This window comes from Staurois parvus, unplaced genomic scaffold, assembly GCF_062004578.1.
Source record: "Staurois parvus isolate SC_StPar_1 unplaced genomic scaffold, SC_StPar_1.0 ptg000423l, whole genome shotgun sequence".
In the NCBI taxonomy this organism is placed as follows: Eukaryota; Metazoa; Chordata; class Amphibia; order Anura; family Ranidae; genus Staurois; species Staurois parvus.
This window is the reverse complement of record NW_028318219.1, coordinates 5,200,512-5,227,782: the sequence shown is the minus strand read 5'-3', so window position 1 is coordinate 5,227,782 and position 27,271 is coordinate 5,200,512. Positions and strand designations below refer to the sequence as shown.

Here is a 27,271-nt window from a genome sequence, read left to right as displayed (position 1 = left end):
AATCCGTATTGCTTGCAGCAGTGGTCTCCAAACTGCGGCCCTTTGCTTGCTTTTATCCAGCCCTTGGGGCATTATTTCCCACATCATCAGCAACAGTGGGGCATAGTTCCCGCCACTGACACCAACAATGGGGCATTATTCCTCCCCTTGACAATAATGATGGGGCACTATTCCTCCCACTGACAATAATGGGGAATTATTCCTCCCACTGACACCAATAATAGGGCACTATTCCTCCCACTGACACTAACGATAGGGCACTATTCATCCCACTGACACCAGTGATGGGGCACTATTCCTCCCACTGATACCAATGATGGGGCACTATTCCTCCCACTGACACTAATGATAGGGCACTATTCCTCCCACTCACACCAATGATAGGGCACTATTCCTCCCACTGACACCAATGATGGGGCACTATTCCTCCTACTGACACCAATGATGGGGCACTATTCCTCCCACTGATACCAATGATGGAGTACTATTCCTCCCACTGATAGCAATGATGGGGCACTATTCCTTCCACTATCACCAATAGTGGGGCATTATTCCTCCCACTGAAACCAATGATAGGGCACTATTCCTCCTACTGACACCAATGATGGGGCACTATTCCTCCCACTGATACCAATGATAGGGCACTATTCCTCCCACTGATAGCAATGATGGGGCACTATTCCTCCCACTGACACCAATGATGGGGCACTATTCCTCCCACTGACATCAATGATGGGGCACTATTCCTCCCACTGGCACCAATGATGGGGCACTATTCCTCCCACTGGCACCAAAGATGGGGCACTATTCCTCCTACTGATACCAATGATGGGGCACTATTCCTCCCACTGACACCAATGATGGGACACTATTCCTACCACTGAAATTAATAGTGGAGCATTATTCCTCCCACTGAAACCAATAATAGGGCACTATTTCTCCTGACAGCAATGATGGGGTACTATTCCTTCCACCAACACCAATGACGGGGTACTATTCCTTCCACCAACACCAATGACGGGGAACTATTCCTCCCACTGAGACCAATGATGGGACACTATTCCTCCCACTGACACCAATGATGGGACACTATTCCTTCCACTGACACCAATAGTGAGGCATTATTCCTCCCACTGAAACCAATGATAGGGCACTATTCCTCCAACAAACACCAATGATGGGGTATTATTCCTCCCTCTGACACCAATGATGGGGCACTATTCCTCCCACTGAAGCCAACAATGGGAAATTATTCCTCCCATTGATACCAGTGATGGGGCACTATATCTCCTGTTAATACCAATAAAGAGGCATTGTTTACTCCCACTGATGCCAGGACATTTTCTTCTCCCAATGGCCAAAACCCGGCCCCCCTAAAGTCTGAAGGACAGTAAATGGACCCTTCGTTTATAAAGTTTGGAGACCCCTGGCTTACAGGAAAGCAAGGTTTGCTAGATATATATTTTTACTGTAAGGTTAAAGTACAATTCCAGCACAAAGTAACCTTTTTAATTTTGAATAGACTTAGCAGGACTAAAAAACATCTGTCAAGTATTATTGCTGTCCTCAAGTTTTCACCTCAGTTCCTGCCACTATAACAACAGGGCAAGAAACAAAAAGGGAGTGATTGTCAAAGAGACAGCAAGACACAGACATAATGTAACCATGCAGTATGAATCACGAGACTGGCTGTACAGAATTTTAAATCACATGGCAGGTCAGCAGTGTATACAGATTAAATGGTGTCTTTAGACTGTTTGCCAGGTGATCTGTTAACACAGGATGTACGTTTACCCCAGAATAATGCAGACAACCCAATTCCCTTTTTACAGTACACAGTGACAGATCTTGGGTCAACGTACCTAGGGTCTCCATAGTATCCGGGTGCACACTTCTCACAATGTTCTCCCTGGGTGTTGTCTGTACAGTGACACACCCCCGTCTCTCGGTCACAGTAGCCCATTTCAGGGGTCCCGTGTTTGTTGCAGGCACATTCCTGGCACCCCGGTTTTTGTGTAGCACTTCCAAAGCTGCCAGGCTGGCACTCCTGGCAATGTTCCCCTTGTGTCCAATCTGTATAAAGATTGCAGGCGCACATCATATGACAACCTTGCCAATAAACCCATCTATTAACAGCCGTACATTGCATGTTCTCCCTGCTACTGCCAAAACGACATCTGTGTAAATGTGAATCATAACATTCTCTATACTATGACTGATATAAAACTCACCCTATACTTGTGAATGGTTAGATGTGATAGTACAGTGCTCTCTGATAAAAATGGCTGAAATTATTAACTACTAGTGCATGGTTCTAACAATGAGAACCATTAGTGTGCTTCTGGCGCCGCTCGAGGCTGACAGCAAATCATAATCACCCTGCCGGAAGAGAGAAGAGGAAGCAGAGTCCCAAGTAATTCCAGAGACTTGGCAATGTGTGTGAAGATGAATGCCGCTCTGACTGATCCCTAGGAGTCAGAGAAGAACCGTGTGTAATGAATGGTCTCAGCTGTCACTCTGGGCAGGCGAAACGTGTCAGCGGGCGTGGCCAGAGAGATGGCTGAGGCCATTCATTACACACGATTCTTCTATGACTCCTGGAGATCGGTCTGAGCAATGAATTTCTCCTATTTGCTCCCTTTTGCTGTTAAATATGCCATTGAAAGTGTTTTGTTATATATGTATGATAAGTGCAAAACAAATTCTCTTGATCCTGCTAAAATGTTTGTGAAACAAAAACTTCCTGTGTGCAGTCTCATCGCTTGCATTTTGTTCCGGGTATCTGTTAACTACAAAGCACCTATCTAAAATACATTGAATAACTCAAGCGCTAACCATAGTGAAATAAAAACAAAAAATTACAATTAAATACTGTAGCTGCTAGTGCACACAACCCATGTCTCCGTGGGGCAAATTATACATTCATAATATGAAGTGAATAAATGCTGCGCTACATGAAACAATGGCACAATCCATTATATAACCAAAAAACAAAGTGAAAAGATAAAATGTATATATGTATATCCTTGCCAACAAAGGATATATAACAAAGTATTGAGAGGAACTTTTGATATTGACCAAATACTTATTTTCCACCATAATTTGCAAATAAATTCTTTCCAAATCAGCCAATGTGATTGTCTGGATTTTTTTTCTCATTTTGTCTTTCATAGTTGATGTCTACCTATGATGCCAATTACAGGCCTCTCTCATCTTTTTAAGTGGGAGAACTTGCACAATTGGTGGCTCACTAAATACTTTTTTGCCCCACTGTGTGTATATATATATATATATATATATATATATATATATATAAATAAAAATAAAGAAAAAATAGTAGAAAAAAATATTAATATTGAAATAAATAAATAAAGATATATATATAGATATATATATAGATATATATATGAAAAAACACATAGAAAAAATAAAGAATATTATTAAGTATGAATAAAGAATACTTGATTCATACTTAATAATATTCTTAATAAAAATAAAGAATATTATTAAGTATATTATTAAGTATGGATGAAGAATACTTGTTTCATACTTAATAATATTCTTTATTTTTTCATGTGTGTTTTTTGTAATTGATATATATATATATTTTTTTTTTATTTCAATATTAATATTTTTTATACAATTTGTTCTTCTAATATATATATTTTTTTATCTTTTCACTTTGTTTTTGGTTATATAATAGATTGTGCCATGGTTTCATGTAGCGCAGCATTTTTCAATTCACTTTATGATTGTACAAAGCACCTATCAAGATGTTATAGAGAAGAGGAGTCACAGTCCCATCTAAGAGTGACAAATTTGAGCAACTGCGGTCATTCTAGGTCAGGAAATGTGTTACTGACAGGATCACCAAGTGAAAATAAAGGGAAAAAAGCCCTGACATAGAAAACTAATACAACCATCACATCTCAGTACTTATCTGCAATAAGTCAAATTTTTGTTCTTGGTTTCTATGAACAATGAATAATACACCGTGTTGCATAATATCCAGTTAATAGTCACCCACCCAAGAGACTTGCTTTATGCTGCATCCTGATATATATGATCCTATGAACTGGAGCATACCATACTCCTTACTGCCCCATCACTCACCCTGACAGGCATCACAGATGCCTGGTCCTTGAGCACAGGTACTGTGGAAGTTACACCCACAGTCCACGCTGCACTCTACTCCACTCTCTGTCACAGTTGTGCGGTTAGAAGTCCATCCGAGATCACAGAGACAGGCATAAAATGGAGGCCCACTGCAAGTGCCATGGGAGCACTCATTGTAACACCTGGTAAGCAAACAAAAAAAAAACAATGTCAAAAGTATAAGAGGTAAACGTGAAGGCTTAAAGCAGTGGTCTCCAAAGGCCAAAGTCCACTCCCCCAAAGTCTGAAAGATTGGAAACCCCTAGCTTAACCACCTCAATACCGGGCACTTTTACCCCCTTCCTGCCCAGGCCAATTTTCAGGTTTCAGCTCTCTCACACTTTGAATGACAGTAGCACGGTCATGCAACACTGTACACAAACTAAATTTTATCATTTTGTTCACACTAGAGCTTTCTTCTGGTGGTGTTTAATCACCACTGGGGTTGCTAAATTAACAAAAAAAGACAGAAACGTTTGCAAATAAATAATTGTTCTTCATAAATTTAGGTCAAGATGTAATCTTCTACATTTCTTTGGTGAAAATAACCCAAATTAGTATTTATTATTTAGTCTGTAGGAAAGTTATAGAGTTCACAAACTATGGGATAGATCTGAAAATTGATCAATCTTGAAGTACTGACAGCCAATATAATTTATTGAGGTCCAATAATGTCAGAACAGTACAGATATCACCCAAATTATCCCTTTTTGCAAAGTAGACAGTCTGACGTATTTCATAAGAGGCATGGCGAGTTTTTTGAAGTTGTAATTATTTTTGTCATAATTTTTCGGAAAATGAAGAATTCTTAAAACTTTTTTTTACATTTCTATTTATTTTTTATATTATTATTTATGTTTTTTTTTAATAACATACTGTCACCCTAGCAGTACAGTGTCACCATAGTGACATTGTACTACTTGTGGGGGGTGATGAAGATTTTTTTTTTCTTTTTTTACTCTGATTGCTTTTACACCCATAAAGGCTGTAAAAGCAATAATTTCTCCTTCTCTCTGGCTGCATTCTTGCAGCCATTGAAAAATATTGTGAGAGCTGTGATTAGTCACAGCTTGTCACATGGTACAAGGCTGTTGTGAATAGCCTTGTACCATGTGACTTCTGTGATCATTCACAGATTTCACAAGTAGTAAGCAATGATGTCAGAAGTGACATCTTGTTTACTACTATTCATGTGATCACTGATTGGCTAATCAGTGATCACATGATCGGGACCTCACACAGAGGTCCCATACAGCGATCAGTGTTCTGCTGTGTTCGGAGCACACAGCCGGGCACCGTTCGCGGTGACGCACACTCCCAGAAAGCGCGCACAGGCAGTGAACGCGGGTGACGTTCTGAAACGTCAACCCGCTTCGGAAGAGCTCCCATTCGGTTGTTTATCTACATAGGCTGGACGGGAAGTGGTTAATTACTGAGCTTACGTTTGATTGCAGTGAGTGACGCCATCACCAGTAAATCCACGGTCACAGTGACACTCGTAGGAGTCGGGAGTGTTTCTGCAGGTAGCATGTTTGTGACAGGTGGCCATCCCCAGCCTACACTCATCAACATCGGGGCAAGATGCATACGACCACTGAGCAGGTTCTGATGGGAGCCCAGCGAGCGTCAGAGCCCTGGAACATGAAGCGAATCCCCGAACGCCAGAGTAATCTCCAGAAAAGCACCTGAGGGAGAAACAAGAACTTATCAGGTCAGGTGATTAAATACCTGCTAACCATGAGTCACTGAGAAAGAAGACAGATGGAGGGGATGGGAATGTTTTGCTTAGAAGGGATGACCAAACTTTCGGTGTGCAGGATAAATCCATCATGAAAAGCAGTGTCCCAGCTGGAACTTTGCAGAACAATGACCAATACTCTGCACAAGCACTGGTATTTCTTAGTAAATTGTATACAATGAACCATATCATGTCAGCTAAGCCACAACCATACAACTATTTCTGTTAAATGTTTTTATTGAAAATGTTTTCAAACTTGAAAGTCTCTCTAGTGAAGGGAGGCAAGGACAGATTGGGTAGATACCATCTAGAATTCCTGGATTTTACCGGAGTAAAGCCAGGCTTTTTTAGCTTTGAAGTGACCTCATGAGCATTGACTTACCTCCCCAAGGTTGGGTTGTCAGTGTTCCCGCACCAGCCGCACTCAAAGTTCTGCAAACACTCCCGGCAGGTGTTAAACCGGGAGCAATCCATGCATTGGGGCACAGAGTGGACACTGCAGAGCAGGGAGACATAGACAGGGGATTGGAGGAGAAACTTGACATTGTGTGACAAAAAATGCACTTATTTTACAACTAAGAGATTATTATAACATTTCTCTTCTGTTGAATTACACATAAACTGCGGTTTCTAAAGTGATCAAATCCTCTCTTGTATTATAAGAGGTATAGACTCCAGAGAGACAGATATCATTTCCCCCGATACAAATCATTAGTAACACCTCATCTGGAATATGCAGTTCAGTTTTGGGCACCAATTCACAAAAAGGGGAACTGGAGAAAGTACAGAGAAGGGCAACCAAACTGATAAGAGGCATGGAGGAGCTCAGCTATGAGGAAAGATTAGAGGAACTGAATTTATTCTCTCTTGAGAAGAGGAGATTAAGGGGGATATGATCAACATGTATAATACATAAGGGGGGATATGATCACCATGTATAATACATAAGGGGGGATATGATCTCCATGTATAATACATAAGGGGGATATGATCTCCATGTATAATACATAAGGGGGGGTATGATCTCCATGTATAATACATAAGGGGGGATATGATCTCCATGTATAATACATAAGGGGGGATATGATCGCCATGTAGAATACATAAGGGGGGATATGATCTCCATGTAGAATACATAAGGGGGGATATGATCTCCATGTAGAATACATAAGGGGGGATATGATTTCCATGTATAATACATAAGGGGGGATATGATCACCATGTATAATACATAAGGGGGGATATGATCTCCATGTATAATACATAAGGGGGGATATGATCTCCATGTATAATACATAAGGGGGGATATGATCTCCATGTATAATACATAAGGGGGGATATGATCTCCATGTATAATACATAAGGGGGGATATGATCTCCATGTATAATACATAAGGGGGGATATGATCTCCATGTACAATACATAAGGGGGGATATGATCTCCATGTATAAAACATAAGGGGGATATGATCTCCATGTATAATACATAAGGGGGGATATGATCTCCATGTATAATACATAAGGAGGGGATATGATCTCCATGTATAATACATAAGGGGGGATATGATCTCCATGTACAATACATAAGGGGGGATATGATCTCCATGTATAAAACATAAGGGAGGATTTGATCTCCATGTACTATACATTAGGGGGGATATGATCTCCATGTATAATACATAAGGGGGGATATGATCTCCATGTATAATACATAAGGGGGGATTTGATCTCCATGTACTATACATTAGGGGGGATATGATCTCCATGTATAATACATAAGGGGGGATATGATCTCCATGTATAATACATTAGGGGGGATATGATCACCATGTATAATACATAATATATATATGCTTTTTAAATGTCCCCCCTTGATAAACCAGTAGAGGGAAAAAAGTTAGATGGTAAACTTATCTTTACCCTCGCTTCTGCTCGCGGTGCCTAAGGCGACATCATTCTCTCTTGTCCTCCTCCTGGCGAGATCTGAGGACTCCATATTTTGCTGAGAAGACACTCCCAGCACTGTGCTGCAGTGTCTTCTCATGAGACTACAGTGCTCACCATTCCATGGGATCTTGTTTGCAGGAGGAGGATTTCACCCCTTTCACAAGTCAAAGGACAAAAATAAGCACAAATAATTTTCTTCTCCCCACTACAGGTGTTTTTTGTTTTTTTTATTGCATATGCTGACTTGTAGCAAGGGGTGTGGACCCAAATAAAAAGCAGACAGTGTACTGCTGAGGTTTGCTCACCAAAGAACAGGAGAAAGGCATTGTAAAGAGTGACATTACACAAAATATTTCTACATACCTGTCGTACCAGTCCCTGCAGTCACCATACGGATACTTTGCCAAATACGCAGCAAAGTAAAAGCAGCTTTCAGTAGACTGGCACCATGCACAGTGACTGGAGTTAGAGAGACATTCAGAGCATGTCCTACGCCTGTAAAAAATAGACAAAAGTCAAACCAACCCTTGAAAAAAACAGGGATGGAAAAATGTCAAAAAAGACTAAAGTGAAGCCCTCTGGCATCCTTTAATCACCCTTGTGACATATACAGTGGGTATAGAAAAGTGCAACTTATAACATCCAAGTGAAAAATATAACAACAAAATGTCAGAAAAAAAAAAACATTCAAAAACAGAATCACTGAGTTGGAAAAAGCATCACCCCCTCCTAAAAATGACTTGTAAACTCAATCAGTTGTAGCTAATCACCTTCTCAATGGAACACAAAACCATTTGACTTTCAACTCTTATCAGCTGTGGTCATTTTGATTAGCTCAGCATGACAAGAGCTTTCCTGGAGCATTTCAGTCCCTGGTAGTGCAACTTAAGCAAACAATCAACTATGGGTGGCAAGGCACCGTCAAAACATCTTCAGGATAAAGTGGTGGGTGAGCAGGAGATGGATATGAAAAAATGTCAAAGACTTTATCAATGCCTAGAAGCACAATGAAGTCTATTATTAAAAATAGAAGGTATTTGGTACAACACAGACCCTCCCTGGATCAAGACGTCACTCCAAACTGGATAAAAGAACCAGGAGGAAACTGGTCAGGGAGGCTACCAAGAGGCCTACAGCAACTCTGAAGCAGTTGCAGGAATTTATGACAAAGAGTAGTCATTATGTGCATGTGACAATATCACAAATTCTCCACAAATTTGGCTTGTATGGGAGGGTTGCAAAAAAAAAGCCACTCCCAAAGAAAGGCCACATGCAATCATGACTGAGCTTTGCCAAAACGCACCTTGAAGATTCTGAGGCCACATGGAAAAAGGTGTTCTGGTCAAATGAGACTAAAATTGAATGATTTGGCCTCAACACTAAACGACATGTCTGGGGAAATCCAATCCAGCTCCCCCTCCAAATACCACCATTCCTACAGTAAAGCATGAAGGTGGGAAGATCCTGTTACGGGGGGTTCCAGGGACTGGAGCACTTGTCAAGATAGGAGGAAAAATAGATGGGGGAATATACCATCAAATTCTTGAGAAAATATACTGCCCTCTGCTAGAAAGTTGTCAATGGGAAGAAGGTTTACCTTACAACATGACAACGACCCAAAGCACACAGCAAAAATGACCACACGGTGGTTGGAGGAGAAAAAGGTGAATGTCCTTGCATGGCCTAGTGAGAGCCCAGACTTAAACCCCAATGAAAATCTGTGGAATGACTAGAAGACTACAGTCGACAAACATTCACCATCAAATCCAACTGAACTTGAGCAGTCCTGCAAAGAAGTCTAGATGTGCAAAGTTAGTAGAGACTTATCCCAACAGACTAAAGGCTGGAATTAAAGCAAAAAGTGGTTCAACAAAATACTGAAACAAGGGGGATCCTTTTTCCAACTCAGTGATTGTTTTTGATTTTTTTTCTGCCATGTTGGTGTTATATCTTTCACTTGGATGTAAATGCAGCTGTATAAAACAAAAGCTGTGTCGGTCTTCATTTTAGGCTGTAAAGAAACAAAATAGATTTTTTTAAAGGAGGGTGATTCTTTCCTATACCCACTGTATCCTGTAAATCCAACAGCAACTAGAGGGCATACATTACTTTAGCCAGATACAGAAAACTTGAACATGAGAGGGATGAATTGAAGTAAACATGTGCTTGGCCCCTGCTAGGCAGGGCAATATGTTTGCTTTTATATCCCTTTCCCCAGCAGCACCTTACCTTTACTCCCCACTGCTCTGTACAGCTCCTGGGAGTTGAGATAATAACCAGTAATTTCATGGAGGAAAATGCAATTTACTCCATTCATGGACAGCTTGGCCAATCATTGTCCTATTTAGCTGGTGAGGGAATCCTGGGTCCTGTGTAAGCGACGAAGAGGCACCAGGCTGCTTTTTTTGCTCTCAGCAGCTGAACAGAGTGGAGGGGGAACAAAGCCAAGGTGGATGTGTGCTCAAAAGGAACACCCGGCATTAAAGCGAACCTATTGCTTTACCCTTGAGGGACAAAGCTCATGTTTGCTCTCAATTAGAGGTTCTGATTAATCAAAACCAATGAAAGTAAAGGATTTCTTCTTTTTTTTTGTAGCCTCCCTAGCAGTCTGATTATGTCAGTATTTCTGTGCTCAAAGCGGTACATTTTTTTGCATGGAAATATGTATTTTTTTTATTGTAGGCCTGTAATTTTTAGGAATAACTCACTGAAATCTGTCCGAACAAGAGTCTAGTAAACATCCCGGGTATGTTACAATTTGAAACACGAAATCATAAATTATAATTTAATAATCATAAAAAATAATAATATAATAATAAATTTAATTCAATAATATAATCAAACCAAAAACACTGAAATTTGAAATATAGCGCCAAGTTCGCACATCACTGAGCAAAGTCGCAAAATCGTTTTCAGTGTCTGATGACGAATTTCCAAACCAATCATTATCACTCAATTCTGCAAGTGGTTCTGATTTACTATCGCTGTTCTCTAGCCGGTCTAAAACCGGTTTTGACCTAAAGGGACGCTTTTTGGACGCCATGGAATTTTCTAAGTTTCCAGGCAGAAAGAACAGTCAAAATGTAGGCAGGGCGCCGGACAAAGCAGTAGGGACAAAATGTATGTGAAATGCATTGAAACAGCAATGTTTTACTATATAATAATCATTTTTAAAAAAATGTATGTGAAATGGTTTGATACAGTAATGTTATACTATGTGATTTTAGTGTATTTAGTGAATGTTACTTTTTCACATTTTTAAATTTCCCGCCGGTTCCGTCCCCGTACGTCCCGACGTCGCAGGGAACGGAACCCAGAAGACAGATGCCGGCATCGGCCGGAGGACATTGCAGGGGACACTGCAGGAGGGACATCACAGGAGCGCAGGACAAGGTAAGTGAAGAAGAGATCCCAGAGCAATGCTGCAGTGTATTCCCGAGTGTAGTTCGGGGTTACCGCTTGTGGTGCTGAAACAGTAATGTTTTACTATGTAATATTCGTTTATTAGAAAATGACAGTTTTTAAAATTTTGTAAATTTGCCGCAGGGACCGGAACACGGAAGCCGGATGCTGGCATTGGCCAGAGGAGATGGCCAGGGACGCTGCAGGGGGACATCACAGGAGCGAAGGACAAGGTAAGCGCTGCAGGGAATCCCGGAGCAGCGCCGCATGGTAAGCCCGAGTGTAGCTCGGGGTTACCGCTTTTGGTACTGAAACTTTACCCCGAGCTACACTCGGGAATACCGTCAGGGAGGTTAAGGTGTCAATAAGTATTTTCCTACCTAATGCCATTCAACAGCTATTATCCACATTTCATCCTCCATTAAGCATGGATACTATGTACATTCCCTACATAGAGTAGAGCTCCATTTGGCGATTCCGTTGCTCATGCTAGGGGGCATTATGACTGCTGGACCGTAAAAGTGTGGCATCTTAGAGAATTAACTTTCTAAAAGAAGGAGGTTCCAGAACTACTATAGCGTACCGGGAACACAGGGATGGGAGCCCACAGAACGGAAAATGAAAGTAAAATATGTCCTAGTCCTCTCTTGGCTCTGCAACCTTCCAGGACAGCAGCAGAATAACACAGTTGATAATGTAGGAATTCAGTACTTTGCAAAAGAGCTCACCGATTGCAGGCACGAGGGCATTCCTGGGGTGCTCGTATAGAACCGCTCACTCTTCCCCTGCGGCTGCACAGAGAGTCTCCTTTCTTGCTGCTGTGTATCTGCCACTCGCAGTACTGGTCCTGGGAGCACAATAATCATACAATTATCCTTCCATTACAGCTAAGACACTCCACCTGCTGATTTCTATCTCAGCACTTACACTGCTGCAGGCCTCACAGTCACGGTACTCCTCGCACAACTGACAGTGGCTCGGGGACAGAATCAGGGGTGTCTCTTGACAGAATTTTGCCCAATCCACACCTAGTCTGTGGTGACATGTGCGGGTCTTGGTGCACCAACCGCAGCTCTGATCTGCCAAGCAGGCCAAGCAGGAAGGGTAGGAACAGTCATCAGAGCGATGAGGTTCCAGGAACAGGAAAGAGATCTCCTATGTATCAAGAAGAAAGAAGTGAAAAGTGATTTAATAAAAGAGAACTGAGGTTTTGACTTCCTGTTCACGGGTTTAACCCCGTTTTTTTAAGTGACTCTCCCTCGAATCACAGGTTTACTTTAAAATCAGAAAACTGAATGCAATTAAATATATTAAAATAAAGATAACACAGTTAACCTGACACTCTATTGCTGCCTGACAGATGTATATGATGGGTGAAGGTAGGATCATTCTTAGATCTGACCATGCATATCTATCAGCTTAAAGGTTCACCTTTGGAACGTTACATTAAACACCTGTATTTGATGTCTGGTGCAATGCTTTGCAAGCTCCTCTGGGGAAAAATAGTAAATGCTGATTTTTTTCCTGCATTTACAATTTTTTCCCTTAACCACTTGCCTACCGCCCTATAGCAGACATATTGCTACAGGGCGGCCGCTCTGTGAAAAATAATAAAATGCTGATTTTCTCCTGATCTACTGCTACAGGGCGGCCGCTCTGAAAAATCACGTAAATACACGTGATCTTGCTGTTCCGAGAAGGGGGCATGCACACCGCCCTAGCGCGCTACCATTGGTTGCGGCGGATGTCAATCACCGAGTCCCGAACGGCGATTATCGCCTGGCACTCGGTGATCGACAGTAAAGCTGAGAGGGGAGAGATCTGTGTGTAAACAACACACATCTCTCTCCTGTCAGCATGGACATGCTGCTTTCTCTCTCTCTGCACAGCATGTCTCCCTAGTAAAACACACACAGTGTAAATACAACACAGCACACAGTTAACCCTTTGATCACCCCAGATGTTAACCTCTTCCTGCCCAGTGCCATTAGTACAGTGTCAGTGCTTTTTATTAGCACTGATCACTGTATTAGTGTCACTAGAGATGTCAGTGGCTGTTAGTCAGTTCCCCCCCCAGTGTCAAAACATATATAAGTATATATACATTTATATATATATATATATATATATACACACACATACATATATATATACACACACACACATATACACGCTATAAGTCACTGATCGCGGCCATTACTAGTACAAAAAAACAAATAAACATGCCAGTATATATACCACCATTTGCAGATGCTATAACTTTCACATAAACCAAATAATTTACAGGTATTGGGATTTTTTTTTTTTTAACAAAGACATGTTGCAGAATACTTTTTGGCCTAAATTTTTGAAGACATTTTATTTAAATTTTTTTATTGGATATGTTTTATAGCAAAAAGTAAAAAATACTGTTTTTTTGTCTTTTCAAAATTGAAGGTATTTTCTTGTTTATAGCACAAAAAATAAAAACCGTAGAGATGATCAAATACCACCAAAAGAAAGCTCTGTTTGTGGGGGAAAAAAATGACATACATTTAATTTATGTACTGTATTGCATGACCGTGCAATTGTCAGTTAAAGTAACGCAGAGCCGTATCGCAAAAATTGGCCTGCTCAGGAAGGGGGGTAAATCCTCTACAGGGCAAATGGTTAAAGGTGAACTTTAGAAATTGGTGAACACCAAATTCTAAATGGTTGTAGTATGCTCCTGTTTATGTACATGGTCAGACTGCATAAATGGCCGCAAACGATCATTGCTGGAAGATGAAAACAGAAATGCCAGTTAAATTATGACTTCTTTTACCCTCTGATTATGTAAATTCAGGCCAACACTTAAAAAGGACAGTTAACTACTTAATTTCTTAAGATGAGAAAAGGACATCAGCTTACACTGCCACCGTGGACACCTGTACGGTCCCATGTCAAGCTCAGTTCACTTGTGTGTCCATTTCCTGTATTATTGAGATAACCTTCAATCTGCACTGCATAGCGGCTTCCCCGTTCCGCATTAGGAAATAGCCGCTCTCCACTGTTTCTCTGCAGAGCTCGTCTCTCCTTATCCTGGTGTACTGACCAGCGGCCCACTTCCTCCTGAGGAAAGAAGGTAAACATGGCAAGGATTTCAATATGTACAAGCTATTGCTCATGACGCCATCACGCATTCCAAAACCAGGAAGTGGTCTGCACGATTCCCGGGAGCAGTTGTTTTTTTTTAAGCACTTATTACATTTTAACTTGTAAGTAGTTTGTACTTCTTTTTAATAAATTACATACAGTTGTGTTCAAAATAATAGCAGTGTGTTGAAAAAAGTGAATAAAGCTCAAAATCCTTCTAATAGCTTTTATTTCCATCCACACAAATGCATTGGGAACGCTACACATTCTATTCCAAATCAAAACATGAAGAAAAACATATCAAATGTGTGTTGTTCCTCTAAAAAAATTGAAGAAAAGTGAATATTAGACTGTTCAAAAAAATAGCAGTGTTTGTATTCTTCTTTACAAACTCAAACATTCACTATATAAACTGAAAAATGTTTGAAGATTTTGCTTTCCTTTGAATGACTTCATGAATATTTGGTTGTAGTCGCACTGTTTCTGAGAACTGCTGTACATCTGTGTTGCATGGAGTCACCCAACTTCTGGCCCCTGTGATCAGGTATTCCAGCCCAGGATGATTGGACTACATTCCACAGTTCTTCTCTATTTCTTGGTTTTGCCTCAGAAACTGCATTTTTGATGTCACTCCACAAGTTTTCTATTGGATTAAGATCCGGGGATTGGGCTGGCCACTCCATAACGTCAATCTTGTTGGTCTGGAACCAAGATGTTGCACGTTTACTGGTGTGTTTGGGGTCGTTGTCTTGTTGGAACACCCATTTCAAGGGCATTTCCTCTTCAGCATAAGGCAGCATGACCTCTTCAAGTATTCTGATGTATTCAAACTGATCCATGATCCCTGGTATGCGATAAATAGGCCCAACACCGTAGTATGAGAAACATCCCCATATCATGATGCTTGCACCACCATGCTTCACTGTCTTTACAGTGTACTGTGACTTGAATTCAGTGTTTGGGGGTCGTCTGACAAACTATCTCCGGCCACTAGACCCAAAAAGAACAATCTTACTTTCATCAGCCCACAAAATCTTGCACCATTTCTCTTTAGGCCAGTCAATGTGCTCTTTGGCAAATTGTAACCTCTTCAGCACATGTCTTTTTTCCAACAGTGGGACTTTGCGGGGGCTTCTTGCAGATAGCTTGGCTTCACATAGGCATCTTCTAATTGTAACAGTACTCACAGGGAACTTTACACCTTCTTTCATCTTCCTGGAGCTGATTGTTGGCTGAGTCCGCGCCATTTTGGCTATTCTTCTATCCATTCGAATGGTAGTTTTTCGCATTCTTCCACGTCTTTCAGGTTTTGGTTGCCATTTTAAAGCATTTGCGATCATTTTAGCTGAGCAGCCTATCATTTTCTGCACTTCTTTATATGTTTTCCCCTCTCCAATCCACTTTTTAATCAAGGTACGCTGTTCTTCTGAACAATGTCTGGAACGACCCATTTTACTCAGAATTTCAGGGAGAAATGCACTGTAACCAGCATGTACAACATTTGCTGCCTTCCTTCCTTAAATAAGGGCAATAATTGCCACCTGTTTTTCAAAGAATGAATGACCTCACTAATAGAACTCCACACTGCTATTATTTTGAACATGCACCTTTCAATTAGTGATTCAATGACACAGAATCAGCAGCATGCATGTCATGACTGTTGGGTCTGTTGGATTTCTATTACTCTACTACACCTGCTAGTAATTTATTTGCCATGTAGAAATATAATTTCTACCAAAAACAGTGATTGATCAGGTTAGTGATGTCTGACTGCTATTATTTTGAACACAACTGTAAGTAGCAACGAAAATAATTTTATGGTTGGGGGTCACCACAACATGAGGAACTGTATTAAAGGGTTTCAGCATTAGGAAGGTTGAGAACCACTTAGAGGATCAAATAGGAATTTTTTTCCTTTGGTTGAACTCGATGGGACAAATGTCTTTTTCAAACTGAGCAATCTGATTGGCTGCAAAGGGTTATTGCACTATTGCACATCACTGCTATTTATATTGTTTTATTCTGACTTGCACTTACCAGTATCTGTGTGCTGCCAGGGTACCGGCCAAGGCGAGCCACAACATAGAAGCGCTGAATGCGAGCCCAGATGGAGACGCGCTCAGGGGAGGAGCCTGTGCTCAGCATGGGATATATAAATCCTTTATACACCAAAGAAACATCCATCTCTGTGCTGGGACTCAACGTGATGGTTGTGCTGCGCACAATTGACACCTGTAGAAAGGAAAACACTGGATGAAACTTATCCTGACTTACAGCAGCAAACATTAGCTAAGCCACACATTCCATACGGCAACTCAAAGTGGCCAGGATCTACCGCTACACTGCACAGTGGATAGGAAAATAAAGACTGCAAGGAATACAAGGAAACTATTTTGTTTTGTTTTTTGGACAAAAAAGATTTTGTATGTCTCTTCTGCAGAACTCTTGCTCCTTTCTATTTTTTCACATAAAGCCTTTAGTTCAACTTTACAGTTTTGCTTGCATCCAAGCTGCTTCTCTTTCCCATTAAAAAAATGCTATGAAAAAGCAACACAAACGCAGGTGAAAATAATTGCATTTGCCTTGATTCTGAATATGATGCCTCCATACATGCATTCTAAAAGTGTAAACAGAACTTTAGATCCTCAAAAGGAAACTCCATTTTTAGGAACAATTAAACTATATGTAGAGGACCAGCTATTTTGCAAACTATACTCTGCTCATCGGAGTTCCTGAACCCTTTGCTTACAAGTTATGGAGCAAAACACTACTGGTTTCTATTTTTTCCTTCTCTCTGACAGTCATATTATTCCATATGACACACAGACAAGAAGAGATGCAGAGAGGACTGGATGTTGAATGAAAGGCTGTCCTATCTGGCTGAGATAATATAGTAATAAACAATACTCCCTGAATTTCAGTTAACCACTTGAGCTCCAGAGGATTTACCCCCCTTCCTGACCAGGCCTCTTTTTGCTACTCGGCGCTGCACTAATTCAACTGATAATTGCGCGGTCATGCAATGCTGCACCCAAACGAAATTTACGTCCTTTTTTTCACACAAATAGAGCTTTCTTTCGGTGTAATTTGATCACCTGTGCGCTTTTTATTTTTCACGCCATAAACAAAAAAAGGCCAAAAATTTTGAAGAAAAACAATATTTTTTACTTTCAGCTATAAAAAATATATAGTAAACTCAAAGTTAGTTATAAATTTAGGCCAAAATGTATTCTGCTCCATGTTTTTGGTAAAAAAAATCCCAATAAGTGTATATTGATTGTTTTGTGTGGAAGTTATAGTGTCTACAAACTATGGTATAGATACTGCAATTTACGCCATTATTCTGCTATACAGCGCTGCGCTAGTTTAACGGACAATTGCGCGGTCATGCAATACGGTACATAAATGAAATTTACATCCTTTTGTTCCCCACAAATTGAGCTTTCTTTTGGTGGTATTTGATCGCCTGTGCGGTTTTTATTTTTTGCGCTATAAAAAAAAAGGCTGACAATTTTGAGGAAAAAAAACGATATTTTGGACTTTTTGCTATAAAACATGTCCAGTAAAAAAAAATGCAAAAATCAAATTTAGTCATAAATTTCTGCCAAAATGTATTCTGCGACACGTCTTTGCTAAAAAAAAACCCCAATACGTGTAAATAATTGGTTTACGTGAAAGTTATAGCGTTTACAAAAGGCAGGAAAGATACTGGGATTTTTAATTTTTTTTTATACTAATAATGGTGGCGATCAGCGACATATGGCAGCGACACTGGGGGGGAACTGACTTGGGGTCACTGACATCCCCAGTGACACCAATACAGTGATCAGTGAAAAAAAACCCCACTGACACTGTACTAATGTCACTGGGGAGAAAGGGGTTAACATATCTAGTGTTTACCGTGTGAGGGGAGTGTTTTACTAGGGGGCGGGGGTGTGTACTGGATGGGGGGGAGGGGGGGAGGGAGGGGGGAGCTGATCTAGGGAGAGAAACTCTTCTCTCCCTCTTCAGCTTGTTGGGGAACTGTCACAGAGCAGGGCTGTGTGTAAACAATGCAGCCCTGCTCTGTGTCAGCGATCACCGCTCATCAAGGGAAAACGGCCGAGACCCGCTGCTGACACCCGCGGGACAGGCAGGGCGGGCGCGCGCCTCACGTGCGCCCCCTACCTGTTTTGCAGAACCACGTTTTAAAACGTGGTTTTGCCTACGAGTGCCACCCTGCAACCGTTTATATGCGGTGGCTGGGCGGCAAGTGGTTAAAGAAGTATTAAACTCTGCCAAAAAACTTTTTTTTTCAAAATGGGCCCCTGCAGTGTTTTGCAATAATGTGCTACTGTGCACCACATACTAACAGATTATGGCAGACTAACCTGTTAAAACAGAGCCCTCCAGCATGCTGTTACAACTTCCACTGGTCCCAGACATTTCCATCTTTTCCTGACCTTCCTTCCAGGTTCTGTCCTTTTGGTCATTTGAATGGCCAGGCCACAATGATGTCACTCCTGTATGCGTATGGGAGCAGAGGCATCCCTAGGGTTGGTGTCACCCGATGCGCTAACACTTGGTGACACCCCCTCCGATGATCCCCACAGAATGGATCGGATCTGCGGATTGAGCATAATGGATCGGAGTCCGATCCATTATCCTCCCCAATCCGCAGATCCGATCCATCCTGCGGGGATCATCGGCTTGCAACCTATACGGGGTTAACTGATCTCTCCACGAGATCCATGAAAACGTAAGTTTTAAAGCAAGCCCCCCTCTCTCTCCCCCCTCCCCTCTCTCTCTGCCTTCTCTCTCCCCTTATCTCTCTCTGCCCTCTCCCCCCCCCCTCTCTCTCCCCCCTACCTATTACATGAAGCTCCAGTGCTGTCACCAGGGTCCAGGGATTACAAACTGACCTGCTGCATACTCTGCCCACTCCTCCAGCTCTCCGACTTCAGCACCCACCCCTCTGCTGAAACTCCGAGGAGGAGAGGTGTCCAAAGTGCCTGCCTCGCTGTCCGTCCTCTCAATGCTTGCTTATTTCAGCAGCACATACAGGGATGGACTGAGCCTCTCATGGGGCCCTGCAGTAACCTCGGGCCCTGGGGCAGTGCCCGAATGCTCAGTCCGCCCCTGGTGGAGCAGGTCTGGTGTCACCCCGTGAAAAAGGTGTCACCGGTGCGGAGCGCACCCCCGCACCTTCCTAGGGACGCCCCTGTATGGGAGTCACACAACTATGGCACGCACGTTAACGTTGTCTGAGCTGTACATGTATGGATCAGATTACATAACCACTGCCAGACAGAAGGAAGCATCGATGACCCTATGGGGTTGATTTTCTAACACTGGAGAGTACACAATCTTGTGCAACTGTGCATGGTAGCCAATCAGCTTCTAATTTCCGCTGGTTAACCAATTCAATACCGTGCAATTTTACACCTTCCTGCCCAGCCCAGTTTTCAGGTTTCAGCGCTCTCACACTTTGAATGACAATTGCGCGGTCATACAACATTGTAACCAAACTAAAATTTTATCATTTTCTTCACACAACTAGAGCTTTCTTTTGGTGGTATTTAATCACCGCTGGGGTTTTTATGTTTTGCTAAATTAACAAAAAAAGACCAAAAATTTTGAAAAAAAAAGGTTTTTCTTTGTTTCTGTTATAAAAGTTTGCAAATAAATAATTGTTCTTCATACATTTAGGCCGAGATGTATTCTGCTACATGTCTTTGGTGAAAATAACCCAAATTAGGATGTATTTTTTAGTTTGTAGGAAAGTTATAGAGTTCACAAACTATGGTATAGATCTGATTATTGATCAATCCTGAAGTACTGACAGCCAATCTAATTTCTTCAGGTCCAAGAATGTCAGAACAGTACAGATATCCCCCAAATGACCCCTTTTTGAAAAGTAGACAGTCTAACGTACTTCATAAGAGGCATGGCGAGTTTTTTGAAGTTGTGTTTTTTTTGTCATAATTTTTTAGAAAATTCAAAAATTAAAAAAATTAGTTTCACTATATTTTTTTTACATATTGTCACCATTGCAGTACAGCGTCATCATATAACTGGCATGGCGGTGATCAGGGACACTGACTGGTGACAGTATGAAAAAAAAAAAAATTATATATTGTTTTTAATTTTTTTTTCTTTTTTTTATTATTTTTTATTAAATTATTTTTCTTTTTTTTAAGATTTTTTTTTCATATTTCACTATGACCAAAGTAGTACAATGTTACCATAGTAACATTGTACTACTTTGGGGAAGTGATCAGTATTTTTTTTTTTACCCAATTTGCTTATAGCAAAGAATTACTTTGCTATAAGCAAGCATTTACCTGAATGACATTGATTCATTCAGGGTTTTTTTTTTTTTTTTTGTGTGTGCTTAGCTGTGATTTGGCCACAGCTAATCACATGACATGTGCATGTGATTAGCTGTGACCATTCACAGCTAGGCAGTAGTATACAATGGATGGCATGAATAAAGCCATCCATTGTTTACAACTGTCATGTGACCTGCTGTGATTGGTCACAGCAGGTCACATGGTACCGGCAACGGGGCCGATACTCAGATCTGTCATCGGCCGTGTCCGAGGTACACGGTCGGTGACAGATCGCGCCGCTGCGCCGCTCTGCAGGAGCGCAATCTGCGCATGTGCGGGAGGACACCATATGGCGTCCACCCGGAACGCTGATTACATTTTCTGCCTGCCATTCGGCCATAGGGCGGGCGGCAAATGGTTAAACTAAGCTTTGACAAAAAAAACCTGGAAGATGATTGGTTTTTATGCAGATTTGCACCATATTTTGCATGCTCCAGTATTAGTAAATCAACCCCAATCAGTCTCTTCTGTTATAAAAACCCTGCCTGTTGGCCATTTTTCCAAATTTGAGTTCAATACCACTTTAAGCCCCAGAATCCGTTGCTTTTCATAAGGTGCAGGGGCCAGAAATGTTCAATATGAACACATAGGTAGTAGATTGGAAACATGGAAATTAATTAGGACTTATTCTTTAATATGGAACTGAACTTTATATTTCTGCAATCTGTAGACTAACCTAAAGCTAAAGTCATATAGCATATTTAAAGCTAATTAGCATTTTCACAGATCTGTAATTTCACAATTTTAAATGCAGATTATACATTTTTTCATGTATGCACCACAAAACACTATACATCACAGAACTACGAGATTATTGTTGTTACCCGATCAGGCTGAGACTCATTGCGCGGCTGCTGATAGGTAATTAGGTGAAGTCCAGGCAAGAAGTTGTTGATCCGACAATCATCCAGAGAAGTGATGAAGGTGTTATGGGTGCCCCACCAACCATATGTGCCTGAAATCTGCCCTACACGGCAGTTTGAACGTTCTGATTAAAAATAAAAGAGAAGTTATAAACAATAAAAAAAAACAAAAAAACACAGCAACACAGAAAATCGCACACAAGAAAAGACAGTACCTGAAATCGGCATACAGGTTTCATTCTGAACACACCAGCCAAAGGAGCGGGGGACATGAGAGAAGGTTGAGAGGTTGGAACTGAATGCCAGACAGGATTGACAATCAGAGAGGAGTCTCGCCAGGCCTAGGCAGCTCTTGTCTGGGCACTGCCAGAAAACAGGAACAGATTAGGGCAAAGATAATTACAAAAAGGTTTGTACTACTACTACACTTCCAACAGTTTCTTCCAATCTAGCATTCCTTTATTCCAAACTGGCCACAAATGATTGATGCAGATGTGAATTTTCATTTAATTATCACTCGCTTCCCTAAGTTTCAATGGAAGCAGACAAACGGCTGAACTAAAAAAAATACATATAAGGGCTCATGTACACGGGACGTTTGGAAAAATCTTCTGAACGATGGAAACTGACTGCTGAAAAACGTAGGTTAAAAAACGTCTGTTTAGCCACGTTTGCATACCACGTTTATGAGCGTTTTGCGTTTAGAAGCGTTTTTTTAAGATAACCTTAGGAGACCTTCCAAAATGCCCAGAATGCACTGAAAAATAGTAAAAAAGTAACTATTTCAGACATTTTGAGAGAAATAGAGAGAGCAGAAGCAGAGAGAGCAGTATGTGTTGAGATGACCTGTCTTTTCTGGTTGTATTCACTATGGATCCCACCATGAGCATAATGCGGCACGTTCTACCATTTTTTCCTTCACGCAAAACCTGGAACTGACTGTGCTGGTGTACCGGGTCCATTTGAATACACGGAAAACGGTTAGCATGCATTTATGATGATAAAAAAGGTTCCGGACAGCATCTGGACATAGAACAGTTAAAAACCGCTTCTAAAAGCAAACGCTTATAAACGCGGTTAGCCGCATTCACAAGTGTTTGGCATTTGAAACGCTGATAAAATCTACTCCTGAACGCAAGTTTGGTGCGTTCAAAAAAAGACTGTAAACTCAACTGCCTGTAAACGACATAGTGTAACACATAGGAAAACATTAGGGAGAGTTCAGGGGCTGCTGAAAAAAACACAGAAAAGCTCCTGAATGTGAGTTTATCAGCTGCAGTGTATATGAACCCTAATAATCCACACTATTCACACTTGAACTTAATAAACTTTCAATCTAAAATGTCTGACCTGCCCAACTGGTTCACTGATTTTTTATTCGACCTAACAATTATGAATCTAAAGCAAGTAAATATATAACCTCCTCCACTACAAACCCCTCAAAAAGTCATACTTTCTCCCTAGAACGTGCAATAATCATATAATATAACCTTTTTGTGATATATTACAATACAATTAAACCATAAAGTGTCCAATAAAAATCTCAAAAATCCCAAAAGTGTCCAAAAAAGTCCAAACAGTGTCCAAAAAGTCCCAAATTTCCAAACTTTTTCATCCAATAAGAAGGATTGACTCCTATTTCATCCAGTAAGAACCTCAAAATAAAGGAATAATCACTCAGTGCAAAACTCAAACCACTTCAAAAAAATGTGCCAAAAAAAAAAAAAAACTTTTATAATAAAATAAAATAATTTCTTATAGTGCACATATGTAACACAAATTAAACTGTGAGCACTCTGTGATTATTATTATTATTATACAGTATTTATAAAGCGCCAATAGTTCGCTCAGTGCTGTACATTACAAAGGGGGACAGAACATGTGACAGAACAATACCAATACAATGCAAAACATGAGGGGATCGAGGGCCCTGCTCTTTCGAGCTCACAATCTAGGAGGGAGGGGATGGTGGCACAGGAGGAGATAGCTGTGGGGGATGGAGTGGTAGGAAGAGTGGAGGAAGTCGGCAAGTTAGCAGGGGGTGGGGTAGGCTTCCCTGAAGAGATGGGTTTTCAGGGTGCACCTAAAGGAGAGGAGAGTAGGTGATAATCTGATGGGTTGGGGCAGGGAGTTCCAGAGGATGGGTGACACCCTGGAGAAGTGCTGGAGGTGGGCATGGGAGGAGGAGACCAGGGAACTAGAGAGAAGGAGGTCTTGTGAGGAGCGGAGTGTGCGTGCTGGGTGGTACTTGGATATTAGGTCAGTGATGCAGTTCGGGGCAGTATGGTGGACAGCTTTGTACGTCAGTGTTAGGATTTTGAATTTGATCCGTTGCGCAATCGGAAGCCAGTGGAGGGATTGGCAGAGGGGGGTGGCGGAAATGGAGCGGTTGGAAAGGTGAATGAGTCTGGCAGCCGTATTCAGGATCGACTGAAGCGGGGATAGCCAGCGGCGAGGCAGGCCAGTGAGGAGGGAGTTGCAGTAATCGAGTCGTGATATGATGAGGGAGTGGATGAGCTGTTTAGTGGTTTCTGGGGTTAGGAACGTGCGGATTTTGGCAATGTTGCGGAGGTGGAGTCTGCACGAGTTTGTTAAAGATTGGACTTGGGGCTGGAAGGATAGGTTGGAGTCCAGAATGACACCAAGTACTCTGGCCTGCAGGGAGGGTTTGATGGTGGCGTTGTTGGATGTGATGGAGAAGTCAATGGGGGGTGGTGTCCGGGCTGGGGGGAAGACAAGAAACTCGGTTTTGGAGAGGTTCAGTTTAAGGAAGTGGAGCGACATCCAGTCTGATATGTTGCTCAGTAGGTGTGTGATTCGGGCAGAGACTGAGGGGGTGAGGTGGGGTCACTGTGACTGTGATCACTGCAACACTGTGCATACACCAAAAACCAGCACCAGTAGTACTAAATACTATTACCCTCTGTGTATATTAATCAGCTTAACAATATTATGGATCAGAAATCTTCCATTCTCTCTTCAAAGATATTTTTCCAAGGTCCTCAGAAAGACAAGAAGGGTCTCAAGACTCATATTCAAAGCATAGGGAAAATTTAATAACCACTTACATTTAAAACTTAGAGATTCCAGCTCCAAACATGGCTCCTATACAAGTTCCAACAAACAATGCAATATAATGCAATATATCACAAAAAGGTTATATTATATGAATCTAAAGCAATCCATTTGTCCAAAGAAACATCCTATGAGATCAAACATCTTGTCTCATATATATTATGCCACTGCTGGAAGTCACAAAGTGGCATCAGGTAACCAAGTAATAACAAAGCAAATGAGAGTAAAAAAAAATAAAACAGGCAAAAAAGTGGCATCATACAATTTTGTTAGGCTGAGGGGTCTGGCAGCTCGTCTGACACCAGGTGCATTCTGGATCCTTGGAGCAAATGGTCTCATCCGTGTACATGGAGCAGTAGTCTAGGTGATACTGCAAAGTCAGAACAAACGGTTATATTTATAACATGATGTCCAAGCTCGGTGTCCCTTACACCCATTTCATACTCACATCCTGCACAGGCGGTTGGTACACAGACCCAGGCACAGGCACTTTGTAGGCAAGCAGATCTCCACGGGGAGTACCGCTGTATCCTCCGGCTACCAAAAGAACTCCGCCTTTCATCAGAGCTGCGACATGAGAGTACCGACCACTGCCCAGACTCTGATGACCTGCATTTTAAAACAGAATAATGATGCAAAATTTTCTAAATGATGATTAATCTCACAACCTAGGCTAAGAACACTTTCAAGATCCACAAACTCACAACATTTGCTTCCATCTTACCCTGATGAGGTGGCGGTCTCAGAATATCACTGGGCACCCACTGATGACAGCCAAGATGGTAGAAGAAAATTTCCTCATCATAGCACTTCTCCTCCTGGTAGTGAATGTGCAGATTTCCACCTGTATTCACCAAGAATGAAAAGTCAGTAATCTGTGCAATGACCACAAACAGCTACAGCAATAGTGAGTACTGGACAGTGGATTCACAGTGCACAGGTGAGCACGGATCAAAGTATAACTAAAGGCAAAACTTTTTTTTTTGTTTTAGTTTTGGATAGATTGGAGAGGAATTATAACACCTATTAGGTTTTTATTGCTGTCTGCATCCGCGGTAGGGAGATTCACCCTCTCTATTTGTCCCGTTTACCAATATCATTGAAAGTAAGGCTCCATGTACACGGGACGTTTGGAAAACACTTCTGAATGATGGAAACTGACTGCTGGAAAACGTAGGTTAAAAGTAGTCTGTTTAGCCGCGTTTGCATACCGCATTTATGTGCGTTTGCGTTTAGAAGCGTTTTTTAAAGATAACATCAGGAGACCTTCCAAGATGCCCAGAATGTACTGAAAAATAGTAAAAAATTAAGTATTTCAGACATTTTGAGAGAACTAGAGAGAGCAGAAGCAGAGAGAGCAGAAGCAGAGAGAGCAGTATGTGTTGAGATGACCTGTCTTTTCTGGTTGTATTCACTATCATGAGCATAATGCGGCACATTCTACCATTTTTTCCTTCACACGAAACCTGGAACTGACTGCGCTGATGTACCGGGTCCATTTGAATACATGGAAAACGCTTTGCATGCATTTCTGATGATGTAAAAAGGCTCCAGACAGCATTTGGATAAAGGAAACAGTTAAAAAATGTTTCTAAACGCAAACGCTTAGAAATGCGGTTAGCCGCGTTCACAAGCATTTGGCATTTGAAACGCTGATAAAATCTACTCCTGAACGCAAGTTTGGTGCGTTCAAAAAATTACTGTAAACAATGATGTGTACATGGACACATAGGAAAACATTAGGGAGAGTTCAGGGGCTGCTGAAGAAAAACGCAGAAAAGCTCCTCAACGTGAGTTTATCAGCTGCAGTGTACATGAACCCTAAAAGAAAATCCCAAATTTGGGGCTGTTCCCAGAAAAGTAATACTGGGGAAATCTTTCAATGAGGACATTAGTTCTGGCGACCTGGGGGGCCTCAAGGGTTTCCCTCACTTTGCAGGGATATCCTCTCACTTCTTTTTTGGTTATGTAACAGGAAGTGAAGGTAAATATCCCCAATGAGACACAGAAATGAGATACAGATGGCAAAAAAAGCTGACAGGGGATTTAACCCCCCCTTAAACTATCCAAAATGGAAAAAAAAAAGTGTTGCCTATAGTTCTACTTTAATGCTTCCTCTGCACAAGGTATTGCGCAGGGTAACATTAAAGTGTATTTAAAGTAGAACTAAAGGCAAAACTTTTTTCCATTTTGAACAGAGTAAGGACGAGTTATAACCCTTGCCATTTTTACCATGTGTGTCCCATTGGAGAGATTTCCCTTCACTTCTTGTCTCATAGCCAAAACAGAAAGTTAGAGGAAATCGCTCCAAAGTGAGATACTCAGGTTGTCACTGGGGTCACCAGAACTAGTGTCCCCATTGAAAAGTTTACAGTTTATTCCTGTTCTGGTGACAACCCAAAATATAGGATTTTATTTTACTTTCACTCTTGGTGTTAAAGGTAAACAGAGAAAGTGAATCTCCCAAACAGAGACATAGCCAGCAATAAAAACCTGACAGATGTTCAATCCCTCTCCTCTCTATCCAAAACTAAAAATAAAAAAAACATTTTGCCTTTAGCTATACTTTAAAGGTGTTTTTTTTTTTTTTAGTTCTGGATAGAGTG

At 41.3% G+C, this 27,271-nt stretch overlaps 1 protein-coding gene across 1 annotated transcript in view; it reads right to left on the bottom strand.

Moving 5' to 3' along the window:
- The window catches only part of MEGF8 (multiple EGF like domains 8), a 106,627-nt gene that overhangs the window by 60,668 nt on the left and 18,688 nt on the right, over positions 1 to 27,271 (bottom strand). Inside the window, 14 exon segments of the mRNA XM_089687375.1 lie at positions 1,863 to 2,073; positions 4,114 to 4,298; positions 5,598 to 5,840; positions 6,276 to 6,389; positions 8,204 to 8,335; positions 11,971 to 12,089; positions 12,170 to 12,397; positions 14,132 to 14,332; positions 16,394 to 16,588; positions 21,552 to 21,715; positions 21,806 to 21,953; positions 24,928 to 25,035; positions 25,114 to 25,274; positions 25,390 to 25,509. Coding sequence (XP_089543501.1) covers positions 1,863 to 2,073; positions 4,114 to 4,298; positions 5,598 to 5,840; positions 6,276 to 6,389; positions 8,204 to 8,335; positions 11,971 to 12,089; positions 12,170 to 12,397; positions 14,132 to 14,332; positions 16,394 to 16,588; positions 21,552 to 21,715; positions 21,806 to 21,953; positions 24,928 to 25,035; positions 25,114 to 25,274; positions 25,390 to 25,509 — 2,329 coding nt within the window.